A 15,545-nucleotide genomic window follows, 5' to 3' on the forward strand; every position below is an offset into this window, starting at 1 on the left:
GTCTTCTCGTGTAAGCAAAAAATTGGTGGTATGGTTAATCGTGACTGTAGCTTTCTTTCTTCGATCACTTTTTTGTGTCCTACCAAAATATATCTCTCCGTTGAGCCCTGATATAAAAGAGTATTCGAATATTGAAACGATATTTGAATATCGGATAGCGAGACGCGTATTTACATTTTCACAGAAGAAATGTAATATAATTTTCATACGTAAAGAGCAAACACGTAAGATTCCATCGCCAGACTGTCCGGTCTCTGACAGCAAGTATCATTAAATTACATTACAAGTCGTTCTATTCCATTTCACCGGACGTTTTCTTATTCAGCGATTCGTCGCACGATTTAATCGTGTTAACTGGACACTACGAATTCAAACGTTCATTGTGTTAACTCTTGGGCCCGGTGATGGCGTTCAGCCAAATAAAAGACGGTCACTTCGGTAATTTTCATCTTTAAATGCCACAGTACACGCACGATCTATCATCGCGAAAATAGCATGTGTCTTACTCGTTACAAAGCGTTCTATAAGCTGCGGCAAAATTTGCAAATAATAAAAATTCAAATATTTATATTTCTTTTAATTATATAACGTTAGAGCTTTCGTTGTTCCATTACAAGTAGGCAAAAAGTGGATAAAATTGTTACCCTGCTGCTTGTTTAATGTACGTGTCAGAAATGATTATAGTAGCACGATAAATCGTGTCTTTACATGGAAAATACGATGTTGGTGATTAAAGTTTTGCTACATGTTTTACGATTGGACCAGGCACATCGCTAATAATCAGGTACTGACGGGTGTTCTGATCCGGAACCAAAGAAACCTCGAAAGTAACGTGTAGCTTTAGGCGACATCGCAAGAGCAGGGATCAGCCAAAGGCATAAACCTTGTCGGCGCAATTCATCGTTGAAATCCTGTCGCTGTTGAAAACGACGTTTCAACGTTGAAACGGTTCGTGCAGAGATCGTACGAAACAATTCTCCATATAATAATTAAATATATACCAAAGAGTATTAAGTATCTATTAACGTTGATCGCTAAATAATATAACTGCTGATATTTATAATCGTCGAAGCAGTCATGCCGTGAGACTTTTATCTCTAAACAAATTCTTATCAAGTACCCAACAAATTATTTTTAAACGGTGAATCAATATTTTTGACGATAGCCTATCGATTTAAGGAAGCACTTTATTTTGCAAGATATCTCCATTTGACACTTTGTGAAAATACAAGTATAACAGAGCGTAGTAAATATTCCGCTCGTCTTTTTCGATAACTCGTTAATCCATTAAAGGGACAACGTTGCGTTAACAACGTTTTATTTATAACTTTTTCTCCGTTACTCTGCATTAAATTCTACTTTTTAAGAGTGTGATTGCAAAAAGAAATTCGAACGACCATTATATCTTGTTCCATCGACACTTGTATCATACGACACTATGATAAACTCGAATTATGAAAATCTTGTTCGTATTCTGAATCGATGACGTTGCGTTTACTTTAACGCGTTGTCTCAATGCTTGCACCTTTAATGGGCCAAAACCTCGGGAACCTTGTGAACGCAGTGTATAAGTTTCCAATTAAATCAACGAGGAAGATCACAGTGGAAACTGGTCTGTCAATGTGACTCAACCGATCATCCGTGTAAATCTGATTTTTACGTGGATCGTGGCTACCACTTATCGTTCCAACGAGGATCTCTATTCCACTCACGTATCCGCGAGATGCATTCAACGAAAAACGGAAGGACAGGGGAAAAAATGAAATTATCTCTCTGCGAGTTTCGATTTCTGAAGCGCCGGTGCCGCCAAGCGACGACACCGGTTCCCCACGTCAGATATCAGATCCTCCTCGTCGGTTTCTTGCGCAATCGGCTCCTTCGACTTTTGTCTCGTACGATCGCGCGACGCGTAGGTATACCAAGCGTGCGCTCCATAAGGGTGTGTCGATAAACCCATATTTGAAGTATGTAACGAACTTGCTTGTAATAAAAAGAAAAAAAGAGACGAAAAAGGTCAGTTGGAAAATTGGTTGAGTCAGCTTCTTGTTGTGCCACGATAAAAGAATCTCGAACGTGAGATTCGTTCGTATCAAGTATAATTAAACGAAGGCGATGTTTGACTTTGATCGTCGATGAAAAAGGCAGATTGGAAATTGAGATTTAAAATACGATATGCATATTCATGACGTAAAATGAACTCGATCGACAAGGGTATAGTATCAATTTCTTATTTTTCCATGTAGAAAGATGTAAGAAAATCTGTTGCTGGAGTAACGTCGTAATCTGTTTCGATCGATCGTTATAAATTAAGATCAAATTATAGTTAGAAATGAAACGAGGACTAAGATTAAGAATAATTAACGAAACCGTCTGATAAATTAAGAAACCATCGTATTACGTTCGACGATCGTAGTAAATTAAATCACGAGAGTCATGAAAATGGTTTTATAAAAGATATAGTAACAGATATAGGAAGGTCCATAGAAATAAATAAAAGCTGGATCGAGTAAACGAGCGCGCAAGATGTAGCAAGAAATCGGTAGATTGGCGATACGCATGAAATCGAAAGCCGAAGAGAGAGAGGCTACGAAGACGTTTCTTACGTTTCTTCTTTTTCGTTTCCTTGTTGTGTAGCGGAGAGGCGAGGACGTTACCATAAGGAGACATCTCTTGCCATCTTTGGCTCTGTAGCCGTTCTCCTTCCTCGAGCACGGTTTCTGAATTACAAACCTGATTCAATGTACACGCCATTCGGCCGATTTGAGGGACACGTAGCATCGTCGATCCGTTGATTGCATCTACCAATGGACTCGGTTAATTGGATACGCGTGATTCGATGGGAATTTTGACTCAGCCTGCGTTGCTCGCCATCGATATTCGTCATACGAATGGCGCAAGCTATTCTTAATACAGCGCGCGTAATACCATTTCACGGCTTTCCTTCGGTTTTATAGTTAGGCATAGTTGGAGCAAGTACGTCCAAAAATATGTCAGCTATTCGAGCTATGCGTCGAAACGACTTCGATCATCTGAGCCTTTCTCGTACAACAAGTTTCCAACTAACAACAATTTAGTGAAATTACAACAAACGAGTGGCGTTCGATTTCTCTAGAAACAAATAACTCACTTTCGTAAGATTACCCATCGTAGTAAAAAGTGCATCATCGTCGCTTTTCTCTGCTTTCCAATGTACTCAGTTCGTCGATATTGCTTCCAGGCGATTCATGTACATCGCGAGCTTAGATTCGTAGTACAGACAAAGTCGGGGAAACTCTGTGGCTCAAAATACGACGAAAATCAAGAATAAGTAAATCGCGTCGAACGCTTCGTTCTCGAGGCTAAATTTTCTCCAAAACGAGACTTCGAGCGAAACAAATCTTATTCCACATCTTCGACTTATCTTCGCTTTATCCGTAGAGTAACGTCCCGCCAATTATCCATTGCTATCGAATCGTATGTGATACACGTATTTAAAAAGTGGTAGTTTGGAGAATCGAAGGAATTCGAAGAAAATATCCAACGATCAACGTGGAGAATAGAACAACCTGTTGGATGCACCTTCGACCCTTTATTAGGAAGCACGATGTCTCCCTTAAGAGCAACGTTTTCTTTTTTCGCTGTCGAAGGTTCGCACGAGTACGCGTTCGACGGAGACGGTCGACGACATAGACAGAGAAATGCATTAAAAAGCGCCATCGCCATTTACGGCTGTCATCTCGCGTGGATAACCCGTGAGTGCTCCGAGAGGGTTCCGATGTGTCGCGTTGCGATCTCGTGGACGACGCAAATCTGTACCGCGTGTATTCACAAAGGTCTGCGTCAACTTCGACAAAAGCTCGCAACCCTTTATCTTGTCGAGTCTTACTTTCGATTGAGATTTCATTTCAAAGCTTCGTCGTTAATGGAGTCTGATAAGGGTTTGGGGAACGTGCGTTCCTCCGAAACGAGGTTTCAATGGTTGCTCAGCATCAAAGACTGTTTGATTTATTTGTTGCTAGAAGATTAATGATTCATCGTCGCTTGGAAATTCTGCGCTATTGAACATCCTATGGTTAAAAGTATTTCTCTTGATTGGGAATGTAAAAAGAAGGACAAATGGAAATTTGGAAACGTATACCGCGTATACGATTAGACCATGAATTCTTATGCAAATGGTTACGCATACAAGTATCGAAAGGACTAGAATTAAAATAGACATTCGTTTCACCTACTAACGGTCCTGGATGTTTTCCCTTCTTTTACACCTTTAAATTTCTCGTAAATGCATGAAAAACCTTCGCAATCTACGTATAATATAGTTACGATAGAAGATCGATTCTTCGAAATACGTATCGGATGTCAAAGGAGAAATAAATTCTCGATAGAGCCCAAAAGATCTTCCGTCAATTTTCCATTGTTTGCTATTTCAATTCTTTGATTACGCGTTATGTACGCCCGAGTACACGATAGAGTCTATAATTTCATAAAAATAGTAAATGAAGATATATGAAAATTACGAAAGAGAAGGATAAAATGGGAATAAAAGGTAGGCAAAAGTAAGAGCATGTTCTGTCAATTACTCGATCCGCGTTTTCACGGTTTTCCTGAATTCTGTTTCTCTGTCGGATGTCCGCGGGCATGGCACCCCATCGTTGTTGGTCGCATGTAGCTCGTACGAACACACAGGCAATCTAGTTGTTACCTACGCGTGGGCACCCAGGGTATTGTCGGGTGAGTCATCTCTCTCTCTACCATAGCTCGTGTATACCTCTCACCACCCCGTGTGTGCAGCGTGTGCAGTATAGTACGGTTTGTTTTCTGGGTAAAAGCCGGAGCCGCCGTGGCTCTTAAGAACAATGGAAACAAAAGAGGCAGGCCGGCACGCGTGCTAGCACAAGGTAGCCATGGTCACGGCGGTCACGTTTCGTAGAATGTTGTGTCGTATATGTACACCGTGCTGCCGCGTCCTTTATGTACACCTACACCACGCTCCTGTGCCTTCCTCGCGTTGCTCTACCCTCGAAACTATGTACGCCGATATGCACCAGTCACCTCGATACGTCTACCGTGTCTTGGATTCTCGACTATTGCTCCCAAACGACACCAAAGACGACGTTAACCCGTACTTTCCTCTCACTTTCCCCTTTCGTGTGGTTTACGTCCATTCTATTGGCTTGGCAACTAAGTGATTGCGGTTTTTGTCATTAGATGCTATTGAGAAAATCCACGATCGCTTAATTGCCAAGCCAATAGATGGAACGTTCGACACTTTTGCTACCGCTTATGGAGGAATATTAATTTTTCACGAAATGTACGAAATAGATATATGTTTGGTTACGTTTGGTATCGTTGTTCAACTCGTAAATATCGTGCGAGTAGAATTTACTTTGGTGGAAATGCATAGATTAATTTTTAATCCTTGGTTTCTTACTCGGATCGTTGATAATCGAGGCAACGTAAATTGTACACTTTTTCGTTATAAATTACATATTTCATCTCGCTTTCTCTACTTAATATACTCGTGCTTTCTCAAGTTTCACGAGAAAAGTACGTATATAAATTAATGCAGCGTAAATTCTTCGTTATTTTATTGTTAATTACTTGGCTTCTTTCGTTTCTTACTTTCCCTATTTTGCATAGTACTTTCGTCGATTTAACGAAAGAAGTAAGAAATCTGACAACTACGAAAGAAATCCATTTGAAGTAAAGAGCTTAGAGCGTCAACCGATATTTCAGTCCCATTGAACTGTCACGTCAGTCGTCAGAGATCTTTTCTCTCGCAGTTGTGAATCCAATTACAAACGGAATGTAAGACCACAGTCCTAGATAATGTTTCAACATCAACTGGATCGAATTCTGCATCGACATCCTTCACCGCGCCAAATTTAATATTGGATGAGGCGAATTTAAATTGAAAGCGCGCGTTACGCAACTTAGTCTTTCGACTTAGGCCACCGACTAGCTACGGGCATATCCTTGGGGATCTGTTGAAAGGAAGGAAAAAAAGAAAGAAATTTTCGATCGATTCGCACGGTGTACACGAGTACACATCGGTTCATAGCGTGATCGATGACGAGGTTTTACGTGTGTTGCGCAGGTCGAGAACGTGAGCCTGTGCGTAGGAGCGCTCCGAGCTCTTGGGGCGGACGTGGGCTCCGTGAATCCTGGCGAATTGGCTGCAGGATCAACCCTCTGGCCGGTCCTCGCCCTTCTTTTCGCCCTCTCGCGATACAAGCAGAGAGCCAAACAGCTTCAAGACATGCCTAGGTAAGTTTCAACGCAGATTCCTTCTTACCGACTGTCAATGTAGATAATCCCAGTGGTTTGTATCTACCGCGGATAAGTTAGATTTTCTGTACTAACAGTCGATAATTGCGTGTCGTATCGATTGCAGATAAATTCGGAATTATCGAAACGTTACCATCAAACGCAAAGGAAGAATGTCTTCTAAAAAGGATAATGCACGTAGTTCTTTAATATATTTTTAACTGATTTGATTGGATATTGAATACATTTCGTTTATGGATTTCGCCAATGATTTTTAGCCTCGTTTCGAAGGTAAACTGTACATCCAAATTTTCCGATACGATCGACCGGTAGCTTCCAGTAGATGGCCTTCTTTCCTTTCGCCTTTCTTATCGTTAGAAAGAAATACGACGAACAATTTTCACGTTACAAACGTCACTGTAGCACGAAACTACGAAAATATTCGTTATATTTGTAAAGTTACATGTTTGTTAATTTAGAAGACAGAAAAATCGCATAAAAGACATTTGTATCGAGCTCTCTCGTATCGAGAGGTAAATTTTCAGTGACCATCGGCGTTCAATCTCAATTTCAATTTTCATCTCATCGTTATCGATCGGCATACATCGCGATAAGTAAACGTTCGTGTCGTGCCTTCGACTCATTACGGGAAAATTTTCGCGCACTTAGATCTCATCGTACTTTTATTCTTGGCGAGTTCGAATCGATACCGACGTCCCGTCGGACGAACGACCTGACGGCGTGCTCATTAACGTCCGCGTTAATCAAGCTGTACGCGTGCTCGCACCACCGAACGAACGCGAATATCACGCTATATACATGCAGGAAGTGGCACGACTGTGTTTTACACAGCCGTATCTCGCGTAGTAACGTAATTGCGGGTTCCTCGGAGTTTCAAATATTTTAATTACTCCCGTCCGCGGTTAATTGCTCCCGCGGCTCGCCAGAGTATACCAAGGAGCCCCACTGACTTGCCGTTTTTCTTAATTCGCGTTTCCCGTGAGTCGCGACTGTCAAGGTCGTTATTTTTAAACCCACGCGCAAACTCACGCCTACGCGGGGCAGACTTTTCGCGGAGGTTGTGCTTTTCACCGAACGAACGAGACGATATTAATCTTCGTTACGTATCCCGGCGACAATTTTTCCTACGGTTGCTCGATATTTCAAACCGGCCGTTTTAAGAAACTTCGTATCACGACGTCGCTCGTAATTTGCATTTCCGTCTTTATCGGAAAATCGATAGCGTTCGAATAGAAACGTTTATTTCTCTCTTTTCTCTATTTGCATCCGAAAAATCGTGCTCGCGCCACTCACGCGCGAGATAGTTGAAACGAATTAATGAAAAATCGTAACGTTCGAGCAAAATGGAAGAAGAAGGATCCCGCAGGGAAATTCGTGGCGAGTGGAATGCGAGGTTCGTCGTCTAATGGACCGTGTAACGATTCTTCGGCGGAATGGAGAAACGTAAACCGTCGGAACCTTTAGGAACGCTCGACATTAACATATTAACAATGCTCCATTATGCCCACGACTGAGTGTAGACCGTGGTCGTTGTGTTACGCTCGCCACACAATATAACCACACGTATACATCGAAACTCCCCCCGCAACACAAACCAGCCAACGTGGGTGTATTATGGCTCTGGCCCGTATAACAAGAATATAACGGGTAACCAAAAAATTCTATTCCATATTTTCCAGCCGATATATTACCCGTCACGAAAGCTCCTTAAATAAGAATTCTGTCTTTTCCATATACCCTTTGATCTTTCTGCTACTTGGTTCGTACTTTCTAAATATTTACAAATATCTCATTTGGCTGCTGCATCTCGTACGAACAAGACAAGTAGAGAAAACGTACGTCTGTTATTCAGGCGAGTTTCGGTTCGTCGACTTGAAACTCTCGGTCGTTGCTTGTTACGACAAATACCCTGGCACGATGCTGATGCGGCAAATTTTGCGTTTGCACAAAATTTGATATCTTTTATTTGTAATTAAAGAATATGCAAAGTTGTGATCTGATACAGCAGGGTATCGCGTGTATGTGAATTTCTTGTCAAAGGCAATATATTTACACGCTTGTTATATTTACAAACATTTACGAACTCTCGAGTAGTATGTTTCCATACGTAACACATAATGTGCTCTTTCAAACAAGCTTGCACGAAGCTTGTTAATCAATCTAATCCATCTAATGTTTGTTTGACGCTAAGGGGCCGGCGAGGATCAAGTATAACAACTAAAGTATCCGAAATGTAAACTAATAATTCTATACCGTACTTCTAAAAACACACACAGCAACAAAAAAAAAATAATAATCGATATAATCGATTAATTTAATCAGGAAAAATTCACTGGTCTGGCGAAACCGTGTTACTCCGCTACGATATACGATACCAATGCGTGGATGGGAGGCATGCAAACTATCGTCGTTGGCTATCGGTACGAACCCATGAAACCGTACGAGACGTTCGAATCTGTAATTAAGTGGACTTCTCGAGCCACTCTGTAGAAAGCTACTCGTGCACCGTTTATACGATTTGTACACACGCTTGCGTGCAAGTAGAGGAGACACGCGCTCAACTCTTTGCGTACGAGGCTCATACTGGCGTACACAGGGTGTATTGTCGAGTCTCGGTACAATACTGTGCGCGTGCACGTGCTCCAGCTATGCCAGCATTATCATAAAAATGATTGAAAAATCCAGAATGGTAAGCGCTCGTGTGGGATTGGCCGGCTCTTACGGAAGTGGTGCGGTGCGATTGGTCGCATGGATGCAGTGGGGAAATCCACGGAGGCTGTGGGGTACTGGTGTATAGAAGATAAAGGGAGAGTGAGAGGAAGAGAGAGAGAGAGAGAACGACGAACAGCACGGGAAGGCGAAGAGAGCGAAACGCGGTTGTCGGACGATTCGAGGGCGAAGAACGAAGAGGGGTTCATGGGGGTGAAAGCGAACAGACGAGGAGGGATGAACCTGGGCTTTCACGTCCTGAAGAATAGAGAGGGTGGAGAATGGAAGGAGAGAAGAAGACAGAACGGAAGATAGAGAGAACACGAACGGAGAAGCTTGGTGCGAGGACGAAGGAGAAACGGATAGATAGGAATATTGCGAAGAAGAGATGAAACGTGTATACCAGAGACCCTGCTAAAGGGAAGGTATATCGCATCTGTATGGGGATCCAGAGAAGAGAAAGGGGGGAAGAACGAACGAGAGAGTCTGGGGTAACCAGAAGCGGGGAAGAGAACAGGGAACAGAAAATGAGAGAGAGAGAGAGAGAGAGAGAGAACGCGATGGGGATTGCTCGAATGAATAGTGGGGGCAAGGGCGAGAGAGGGAGAGAGCGAAAGAGAGAAGCCACGTGCTATGGGAACAGGAATGGTTCTCTCTCGGCGGGCCTCAGTTTGAAACGGGCCATCAACGATGCCTACACACCATGGCCACAGTATGACCGTGGAACAGCTCGCCATAAGGCATCGTCGTTGCTTCGGTGGAAGTGTGTAGTGTAGTGAACGAGGTTCCGTTCGGGACGACCGCTTTCGATTCCTGTTTCTGTTCGTGGATCGTGCGAATCGAGAGAACTGGCCCACGTAAACAAAGAGCGAAACAACACGTTGAGAAATATGCTTGCTTCGGAAAGGATCCGTACGTCGATTCGTTTCGAGAATATTGGGTCGATGTGCGCGATGATCCGCTCACGGTTCTCACGGTTGCACCGAGACAACGAGATCGACGATTCGACGATCGATTCGTAGCGGCTGATCGAGAAACAACGAGATGGTTTTTGCCAAACGAATTGCAAAACGATGTACGGTTGCGTGCGCAACGACGCTTCCTGAAATGTTGTTTGCTTGGTCGCTAAGGGAATCAACATCGCTCCGTTAATAACCGGTTCATCGAGAGATAAATATAGTAACCGCTTCGAGAAAATCGGTAAAGATGTACCGGTTGTCGTCGGTGGTTCTCTGGAATTAGCGACTCGAGCGAAACCTTCGCCAGGATCGCCAGCTTCGACCGACCATGCGATTCGTTACATCCAGAGATTTACGGATGAGAGTAATTATAAATTACGAGCGCGGCCAAAGTCGTAAAATCGTTTATCAACGGTCGAATGAACGGCGATGATGGATTCGCGTGAATCCCACTAATCGCAGCAAACGGTGCTGTATATTTGCGCGAACGCAGCCAACGTATATGAATCAAGATGCAGGAAACGAATCATAAAGCCTAACAATAGTGTAACGGTGTAAGAAGAAATCGTAAGCGTGCGAATCGTCGATTCGACGAACCTAAACGAAAGATCGAAGTTAAAGGCGAAAGATATCGCGAGCGATATCGAACGACGAACCGAATGAATCACAGCCGGCCGCGATTCTCTTTCCGATCGCGTTCTTCCTCCGCGTTCATCGATCCACACACGCGACAGAGAATTTGGCAAAGAGCGATGCGACCGAACGTTCGTTTTTCGAACAAGTTGAAACGTTGCTAAAAGCTGTCCCTACCTATTTGTTTATTTACCAAAGCGAGCGCGTTGCGTCGCGTCGCGTCGCGTCTACCGGTTGATTCATCGGGACACTTTTGACCGTCAGAAGTGTCAGTGCACGCAAGAAGTGCTACTATTTCGGATCGCGCGGAGACACGACCGAACTAGCCTGGAAATCGCTGCAAAATGGGAAACAGCGGAAGTAGCGGCGGGGCCAGCAGGAAGGCACGCAGCTTGCCAAATTCACCGGAAGCGCACAGGTATCGTTCTTCGTGATTCGATTTCAGTTTCTCGACCCTTTCGCCGCCACTTCTCCCGATACTTCCACCAACCGAAAACCGGTTATTTCGTTTGCGAATCTTTCCCACCTCCTTCCTCGCGTTTCCTCCGATTTTTCTTTGTGAATTCCAACCAAGCCGGATTCCAAATAAATTATGTACGACGTGTTTAAATATCTTTGTTCGCTTCGGCTCACGATCGGCTAACGCGATGCCTCCTCGACCGAATAGATTACCATGCGATCTTACGTATGTATAATACATACTTAGTTTGCGGATTGAACTTTCACGATGACCGCCTTGCAAGCCCAAGTGTGTTCTATGTTTCCACGCGGCTTCTGGATTTCACGATCTACCCGTATCACGGCAACGAATACGTCTTGTGGTTCGGATTAACTATAGCCTTCGAACGTTAAACGTTTTACGACTAACATTTACGCGAATTGCAGCATGGTGAATTTATTACGACAAGAAGGAAAACGACCTGCTCCTCGTAAACGATACTCTGTTTGAATTCCATTTGTCTGGACTCGTCGGAAGTCAAATAGTTTGTACCGATGATTTTCAAGCTTTTCTATCTCACAACGCGTAAACTAATTATTAAAATTCGACCGCACCCGCACGAGATACCTCGTATTTGCTTCAACACGGAGCGCTCACACCGGACGACCGTATACGTGGTTTTTACTTGATCATCCAATGGAGAAAACGTCAGTGTCTCTGACTAAACAATCGGGTATTGCACGTTTGAAAAATTCTTGCGACACGCCAGTCGCAAATCGCGGGTTTATACGATGAGAGTTCATCGATTCTTCGCGTTGCCTATAATTTTTCGCTCGAGTAACAGCAGATAACAGAGTAACTCGAGTAACAAAATATACGAATCGGTAGCAACTAAATTTTCGAGTATCGAGAAGTATTCTCGTAGAGCTAAGTGATCTTAGAGAAGAGCGAACGGAAAGAACTGTAAAAATGAGAATCACCCGGCGTGTATAATTACGCGGTACAGACGAATAAGACATGCTCGGTCACGATCTATATTGAGAGAGGAAAAATTCAAAACCAGATACCCCGCCTCGTGTTCCGAGTGGCCATCGCCACGGGGCCCCGAAGACCGGTTAGGCCTTGACTGCAGGTCGCACCTCGACACCTTCTGTACGAGAACCTCCGACGCGAACACGCGATTCGATGAGAACATTCTGTCACGGCATCTTTCCAATTGTAGATCACCTGCGTTTCACACGAGCGACAAAAAAAAAAAAAAAAAAAAAAGAAGAAACTTCGATACTGTTATTTCTTAGCAAAGAGAATCTTTCTGTCGATCGACGCCAATGTCCGTTGCCAGTATTCGCGTTGCAAATCATCGTTAATAAAAGGATAGGACAGACATTGAATATTCTCCGACGATCGATATCCGATTACCGAACAAATCTTGAAACGTGAAAATCCAGTTTGGATTAAGAATATTGCGCGTACAGTATGTGCGCGCAAAATGAAGTGGCGTAGAACGAACTGTAATCTAGAATTAATTTCATCCTTTAATTGATTTCTTGCTTTACAAAGGACATTCGTTTCAATGCAACGCTGTATTTTTAGTTGCGTCGATCAACCAACTACATTATTCTTACGCTTCTTCGAAAAAATATCTGTCTCTTAACACGCGTGAAACGACTTCTGTCGCGTGTATAACAAATCGTACGTCGACCATAATGTTCCGTTATCTATTCGAAACATTTTTACGATACTTCTGGTGTTCTCGCAGTGCTCGTATAATACACGTAATACGAACAATAACGTTACGTCGAAATTGCTTCGATCGTCGTTACACTTACCTAGAAAAATCTTGTTTAACAAACAATTGGTTGCAACGATGTTTGTCGATATAAATCTGAACCAAAGTATATCGTCGAAAATAATAATAATAATAATAATAACGATAATAATAATGATGATGATGATGGTGGTGATAATAATAATAATAAAAATAGCTATAACTTGTACGTTCGATCAAAACGTTAACGTTATAGCAGCTTAGAAAGACGATTCTGAGACGAGCCGAATTCGGGGGTGAAAAAAAGCTTAGGCGGCATTAGGAGGGACGAGTTGGGGAGACCCTAATAATTTTTAGGGACCACGAATCCCACGACCCTCGAATTCTACGCACCTGGCATTCGATCGACGAAAACCAAAGTTTCCTTTTAGAGAGCGAAAGGCATAGACAAACGTCGTATTTACGTTATTTTTGCCAGATGAAGCTAACTCGTCGAGCCAATGCTCCGACGGTGTATCACACAATGGAGCTAAAAAATCGGTTTTGCGAAATTCTGTCGTAAACGAAGTCCTGGCTGTTCCGTGGGAGAACCGGTCTGTTGGCACGACGCCTTTCGAATAAACTTCGCTGCACGCGAAGCAACTCGATTTCTGTGCAATTCAAATGCATCAAGTTCCTATTAAATGGCTGCCTTTGTTCTGGTTCATGTGTCCTCCCCGGAATCAATGGAGTTTCATATTTTGTAACACGACCTTCGTCGCGTACCCGCGGACGTGATAACGCCGATACACAATGCTCGCGTACGAAATTCGTGTTTCGCTTTGCAACCTCGATATTTTTGCCCGTATAGCTCGGCCAAGTGTTCCGTTGCTTTGTGCTCGTTGCGATGTGTCAAACAGATGCGAATCAAACGGTTCTTGCGGAACGGTAGTGCGCCATTTTTAGTTAAATACGTGACTAAAAAGCTAGAATTAAAATACAAGTATACGAATATCAGATAACGATCGATTAAAATACGATCGATGGTATTTTAACGAAAAAGTCTGGTCGCGAAAGATATGTCTGTTTCGGACAGTGAGATGACAATAAGTTTGTATATAGTCGGTCATTGAACGAGCCGTATGTAAAATAGGAAGAATTTAGAGGACTGGCAGATATTTAAGGCTGATAAAATGAGAAACGTCGACGTAAGTATCAATAAATCGTATCGCGGTAATTACAATCCCATCGCATCGTTTGTCTCGTATACGTAGCTGCGCTTTCTAACAGAGGAATATCGATTAGCGACAAAGCTGCCGGTATCTACCGATTGTCGAACGAACGTAGTCGCAAGATTTATGAAACGGAAGGAACGTTCGACCGAAAGATTAATCATCTAACGAAAAACGTAGGAGAGAATAAAGTGTATCGTGGCGTATTAAAGGAAACAAGAAACGGAAGAAACTAGTGGAAGAGAAAAAAAAGGACAAAGAAAAGAAAAAAAGAAGCTGAGCACGGGTCGGTTATTCGCGAAGCACGTGGCACAGCACGGGTCGCGATACCGAACAGATACTTTCTCTTTCTTTCTCGCGTATTTCCTTTTTCCTTGCCCTTTCGTCTCTCCTTTTTCACCGACTACGCCTGTAAGTCGACCCGTTTGATTTATTATTCGCGACTCGTGCGATTATTTCACGCGGGGCCCATCGTTCCTCTCCCTTCGTTTCGCCGTCGTCGTCTCCCTTTCCCTTCGTTTGTTAGCTGAAATTCTCTTTATTTAGCGAACGAGTTCAAAGACATCGGAGAGACGAGCGTGAGTCCATGTTTTCGATGTGAATGGCCGCAGAAATAGATTCTCGAGTACGTTTTCGCTCCTGTTAGCGATCGCCTCGTTAAAGTGCGTAGTTCGACGTCGAAAGATCGATCCGACGATTACGCGGCGCTCAATGCGATGTCACCGTTGCCTCTGTAACGTTTCGCCTTTGAATTTCCTGCTTTTCAACGAAAGCCGATCGGTACGCGATGTTCGAAAAACGCTGCGAACTCTGTTTCGCTGATTTGACACGACTCGTTAGAAGGGCAGATGGAGAGCTTGTAATTAAAACGCATGGTCCTCGCGTTACGCAACGTTCGAATATGTCGAACGAGGCTCGTCGAACAAAAGGACTCGATTATTTTGGTCAACGCGAGGAGACTGAACGATCCTTTAGACCCTCTCACTTCTTGCCTTTATATCTAATTATCCGTACAATTGTATGACACAAATTTAATTAAGATTCGAATCGATTCGAGTAATCGATTAATAATGGCAAAATTTTATTCGTTACAAACCACTCGTATCGTTGGCAGAAAGCTTTAGTCAAATCTGTGATTACCGTTAAAATAGTATCGATTTTAATACGTTTCGATATAGTAGGAATGTTAAATGAAAATTTATAAGAACAAGGTAATCTATCGAGTAACATCGACGAACAAGATCACCAAATATTTTAGACGGATTCGTAATATTTTAGAAATTCCGTGTATATTTGTCGATTACTTTACCGAAGGTATATATCGTAAGTGTACACGCGATAAAACTGTTACTCGAACTTCTCGAATACTCGAACGTATTCTTCGTAATACAAACACTCGAGGGAAAGTCACTTCCCGCTGGCAAAACGTGCCTCCCCGAATGTCATAATTAAGTGTAACCTTTCGACGGTCTCTTGTCGCGAACAAAGAGCAGCGTTCGATCGTTTCGAAGCGAAGATCCGGCCGTGCCCTGAGAACTCGCGGCCGACCAACCTTTTTG

At 43.0% G+C, this 15,545-nt stretch overlaps 1 protein-coding gene across 4 annotated transcripts in view; it reads left to right on the top strand.

Annotated features, from left to right (window-relative positions):
* LOC117235345 (protein sickie) overlaps nt 1-15,545 on the top strand; it is a 147,783-nt gene that overhangs the window by 21,305 nt on the left and 110,933 nt on the right. For 3 of the 4 annotated variants that reach the window (XM_033497256.1, XM_033497255.1, XM_033497259.1), the window contains one exon: nt 6,077-6,246. In XM_033497256.1, the coding sequence (XP_033353147.1) occupies nt 6,077-6,246 (170 nt within the window). Of the gene's footprint in view, nt 1-6,076; nt 6,247-10,689; nt 10,987-15,545 lie in introns of those variants that run through there. The other variant, XM_033497258.1, reaches the window with a different exon arrangement.

The sequence above is a fragment of the Bombus vosnesenskii genome, unplaced genomic scaffold, assembly GCF_011952255.1.
Source record: "Bombus vosnesenskii isolate JDL3184/JDL3185 unplaced genomic scaffold, Bvos_JDL3184-5_v1.1 scf7180000013316, whole genome shotgun sequence".
NCBI classification, from domain to species: domain Eukaryota; kingdom Metazoa; phylum Arthropoda; class Insecta; order Hymenoptera; family Apidae; genus Bombus; species Bombus vosnesenskii.